Source organism: Myotis davidii, unplaced genomic scaffold (assembly GCF_000327345.1).
Source record: "Myotis davidii unplaced genomic scaffold, ASM32734v1 scaffold960, whole genome shotgun sequence".
NCBI classification, from domain to species: Eukaryota; Metazoa; Chordata; class Mammalia; order Chiroptera; family Vespertilionidae; genus Myotis; species Myotis davidii.
Genome location: NW_006293003.1, coordinates 2,224,976 through 2,229,689, shown reverse-complemented (window position 1 = coordinate 2,229,689; position 4,714 = coordinate 2,224,976). Strand labels below are relative to the sequence as shown.

The following is a 4,714-nucleotide window of genomic DNA, read 5'->3' as shown; positions in this document are numbered from 1 at the left end:
AACTTTTAAAGATGGGACTCTGTGCGCTCCTCTTGGGGACCAAGAGAGGCTCAGATTCACGTTCTGGCCGCGCTTCTGGAAGCCCGGAGATGGGGGATCCCCCAGACCATCTTGGTGCCACGGACCAGCATCCCCCAGCAAGCTTGTTTTCTTCCCTTAAGGGGGGGAGTTGTGGCAAGTTCAGACTGCAGACCGCGCCGCGAGAAAGGGATATTTGCGGTGCCACGGAGGCTAAGGGGCTGGAGACCCTGGGTACCGGGGAACCTGCCCAGCGCTCGCTCAGGGTGCCTGCGCGAAACCCTGCGCTCTCTTGGGAGTTCCTAGGCGGACCTGCCTTCGGTCCCTGGGGCTGGAAATACCCAGCGCGCCCCAGACGGGGTTTCCACTCTTCTGCAACCGTTTCTATCTGTGGAGACTCCCACCCTCCCCAAGTTCCAACGCCAGGTACTTCAGCTTTAACAACCATTCCTCTGCTGGCTTCCCGTCTTAATAATGGCTCGTCTGGCTGCAATGGCGGCTCAGGCTGTCCTGCGGGCGGGTTGGAGGCGCCAGCCACTGCGGACCGAGGCGGGGTGGCAGGAAGAGGCGTGCGCAGGTCTGGTGAGAATTAAGTCTGGGGGTCCCCCAACGCGAAAGGGAACAGAGCGGTGCCTGGAACATAGTAGGCTTTATTGACTGAGAGGGCAACATCCTTGCAGAAATCCCCCCGGAAGGCTAAACTTGGCGCTTGCTCAAATGTGTCCTCCTGGAAGCCTGAAGTTAACCTTCTGGATTAAAAGAAAAACAAGAGTTTGTGCGAGTTTGGGGGGAGGGCTCATGCAGAGAGGACACGCAAAGGCGGGGAGCAGTCGCCTTGGGCTGTCAGTGTTGTTTTTTTCTAGGGGTCGGTAGGGGTCTTAATTGGGGGTGTGAAGGCGCTCACATTCTGGCAGCTCAAAATTAGTTCCACAAACCCTGCCGCATCGGCTTAAAGCAGCAAAGCATTCCCTCCACCCCACCTGGCCTCCTGTGGGAAAGGCAGGGCTGCGGGGTGGGAATTGTCTGGATTAGCTGTCTGCAGGCATCAAACCATTTGGGCGATTCGCTTTGTTTTCGGAGACAGGTTAAAAGGGGGAGAAAAAAAGAAAGAGCCGGTTCTGGGTCGCCTGAACAAGTGTCAATTTCAGCTTAAAGTGAATTGGAAAATTGAGCCTAATTATCCCAGGTAATTGCTTCAATTCTCCACTTGACTTTGCTAATGCAGATCTGTCCTCCGTGTGCAGAAAGACAGCCCCTCCTGCCCCGAAGAGCCTGTGGTCACCTCGGAAAGTTGCTGGCGTAAAAACCACTATCGCCCGGAAAAGCAATCGTAGGCGGGAAGAGGTGGCAAGAAGTGGAACTAACTCGAAGACGAAATCAGTGCCGAGATCCATTCTTGTAGCTTAAAATTAATTTATTTAACAAATATAGCTATAATATAAATGATAATAAAATTTCAAATATACAGTATATTACACCCAATCCCTTCCAAAGGGATTCTCGAGAGCCACACAAATGTACTGTTAAATAGAAAGAGAATTTTAAATTTTTATTTTACAATTTTTTTTTCTGGGACTGGTAAGAGAGAGGTCCCTTCAACCTACCTTCGCAATGCATCTGTGTACACCCCCGCCCCACCCCCCTCCAGCCCCAGAGCAAACGCTTGGCTGCTCAGGCCAGAAGTGTTCCCACGGAAGGACCAGGATCCATATCTCCCGGCATGCTCTTCTCTCCCAGGATCCTCCATTCCAACATCTTCAAACTTGAATTTCTCCGTGCTTTCCCCGCCTGGTATCAGGACAGGAGGCAGGGGTGCTGGAGAAGTGGCCTCTGGTCCTGACCGAACAGCTAACTCTGGGGGCCTGGTGGGTCAATGTCTTAACCTCTCTGGCCTCAGTTTCCCCATCTGTAACACGAGGGGGGTGGGTCTAGATTCTAGAATAGAAGGGACCCTTCCAGTCACATTTTTGGAAGAGGATCGGACTTCAGAGAGTGAAATCAGGGAGCGACCTAGGAGACACCAGAGCTGAGCGGGACCTAAAGGAAGGAGCCAGGTGGTGCTGAACAGGGGAGCTCTTGGGGTGGGGAGGCCTCTGCTGCTTGCAGAAGGCGAGGGCTGGAGGAATCGGCTGGTGCCACGGGTGGGCAGCCCTGGGGCCCTCTATGTCAGGTGGTACATGCTGTAGCCTACATGAGCCGTGTAGAGTCCCACGGGCGCCACGGGCAGCGCAGCCAATGGAGGGTTGGCTGCAGCTGCCACAGCCGCGGGGCCGCCCAGCGGGAAGGAGAGGCCAAAGGCGGCCGGTGGCAGCATGGGCTTCGCGGCCATCTTCAGCTTCTCCAGCTCTGCCTCCTGCAGTCTCTTGGCCTTGGCGCGGCGGTTCTGGAACCAGATCTTCACCTGCGTCTCGGTGAGGCTGAGCGAGCTGGAGAACTCGGCGCGCTCGGCGATGGACAGGTACTGCTTCTGGCGGAACTTGCGCTCCAGCGCCAGCAGCTGCGCGGTGGTGAAGGGCGTCCGCGGCTTGCGGTTGGTCTTGTGCTTGCGCAGGGTGCATGCTGGGGGGCTCAGGCGCCCTAGGAGGCCGAGAGAGAAAGAAGCAGGGGGTTAAGAGAGCGCGCGCGGGAGCGTCATCGGCCCCCTAAAAACTAGTTCATGATGGATAACAATGCCGTCTATTCATTTGGCCCTTGGAAAGTATTTTCTCCACTTCCCACCACCACCCAGAAGAGGAGACGTTCTTGTCTACTTTTTGCAAATGAAGAAACGTAAGAGTTCAGATGAAACATACCCGGGTTCAAATCCCGAGCATAACTGGGGAGAGGTGAATCGGCCCAGTGCGGATGGCCGCGATGGCGGGCCTGTTCCAGCCGGACCTTCTCCCACTGCCAGGCACATGGGGGCCATGGCTGTTACTAAGGCTGATGAAACACCCGGACTGAGGCCCTGCGCCCAGTCCAAGACCACACCGGGTATGATGGCCGAACGCCGACCCTGTCCACTGAGTGCTCGGCGCTGGGCTAGGCCACTGCGGCAGAATCCAGATCTCCAAGATCCAGTCTTTACCGTGGAGCAGTGAGTTCCCACCCGGCTCTAGGGGCAGTCCCGGACACTGCAGGTGGAGCAAGGCCGGGGTCCCAAGGTCACACCGAGGCCAAGTCCTGCGGTGTGGAGGGGGGTGGGAAAGAGACTGCATTGGAAGGGGGCTTCTTCTGATCCTATGATGATCTCAACTGCCTCTTGGGCCTCTGGTCAAATGTGAGGTCCAGTGGGAAGAGGTTGTGTACAACCGCTCTGGCCTCGCCCGGACCTGCGGCTCAGTCCACAGACATCAAAAGTGCAGAACAGTCTTTTTCTTATGACTTCAACGCGGACTTCAAGGACGGACATGAGCCAGGGGACGGGGCCCACTGGTCAGGGCAGCCCCTGCCACACCAAGCAGCTGTGCCCAAATAAAATGTGGAACACATTTCGCCTAGGACAACAGGGATTCTGCCAACTTCAGGGTCCAGGCAGAGGCCCGCACCAAATTCCCAAGCCCGGGAAAGGATATGTTGCCTATGCAGCCGCTTCTCTCTGGGGGGAAATGAATTCAAATCTGGAATGTTTCACCATGCGGGTTTTGCCTAATTATGCATTTTTTCAAGCCTTAAACAAATAAAAACAAATGACCCTTTGGGTCCTCAGACCACCAGGATGTGAGTCAAACGAAAATTCGGGTTAACAGTCCCTCCTTCTTTCCCAATCAAAGACACTGAGAGTCGGGGAAGCGGTTGGCCCCGGAGTCCATTTCCGCCAGGCCACCCGAGGGGCGGACATTCCTTTTCCAGCGACAGCGCAGTGCTGGGCCACCTTCCCCGGCCATTAGACCCGGGGAGGGGCTTGCCTTTCAAAGACTTTTAATCCCCAGATAAAAATCATTCCTCAGCATCGCACCATTGAATTCGGGTTGCTATTATGCCGCGCAAAATAATCGGAGGAAACGAGGAAAACTCGGGAATTTCCCGTGCTCCTGAAATATCTCCAAGCTGGTTCGCCGGGCAGAGAAGCCGGGGGCCACCAGGCCTTGGCACAGCCGTGAAAGCGCCTTTGGGAGCGGAGTCCGCGGCAGTGGCCCTGGCGGAACCTCTGGGCGCCGCTTCCAACCCGTTCAGAGGGGGCGCCTCCCACTAATTGACTGGGTGCCCCGCCCCCTCCACTGGACCTGAGCACTCCCCTCCCCCTAACCCCCCCCCCAAAAGTACTAAGAATCTGCCTGAAACTTGGAGGTGGGGGGAGGGGAATTTTGCAAGAGCTCCAGAACCTTCCGGCGAAGAGATACTTTCTTGGGGGTGGCGGGGAGACACCAGGCTTCTACTATGAGAAAGTGAAACTCCGCGTGCAGGGAAGATGTCGGCGCCGCTGGGACCCACCCGCTGGGGTAACACGAGAGGTAGCAGGGCTTATGATCGGACAGGGGAGCAGGGACTCCCCAGGGTGGTTTGGTGGGGGCATGAGGACAGAGTGCTCGGACACCCGTGCCCAACAACTAAAGTCCCACCCGCACGGTCGCCTAGCCAAGGCCAGGAGCCCGCGAAAGTGGACCCAGCGCTGGGCCTTAGCCAGGTCTCGAACCATCTTCCTGGGTGGAAGTGGGAATGCGCAGACCCCGACCTACCCGCCATCGCAGACACCGCGCCGGCTCCAGGTACCCGC

At 56.7% G+C, this 4,714-nt stretch overlaps 1 protein-coding gene across 1 annotated transcript; it reads right to left on the bottom strand.

Annotated features, from left to right (window-relative positions):
* Positions 1-1,426: 1,426 nt before the first annotated feature.
* On the bottom strand, positions 1,427-2,626 carry MSX1 (msh homeobox 1; the record flags this gene model as incomplete). The annotated part of the gene is made up of 1 exon (XM_006766585.2): positions 1,427-2,626. A coding segment is annotated over one exon (447 nt), but the record flags the coding sequence as incomplete, so codon positions are not given.
* Positions 2,627-4,714: the final 2,088 nt, after the last annotated feature.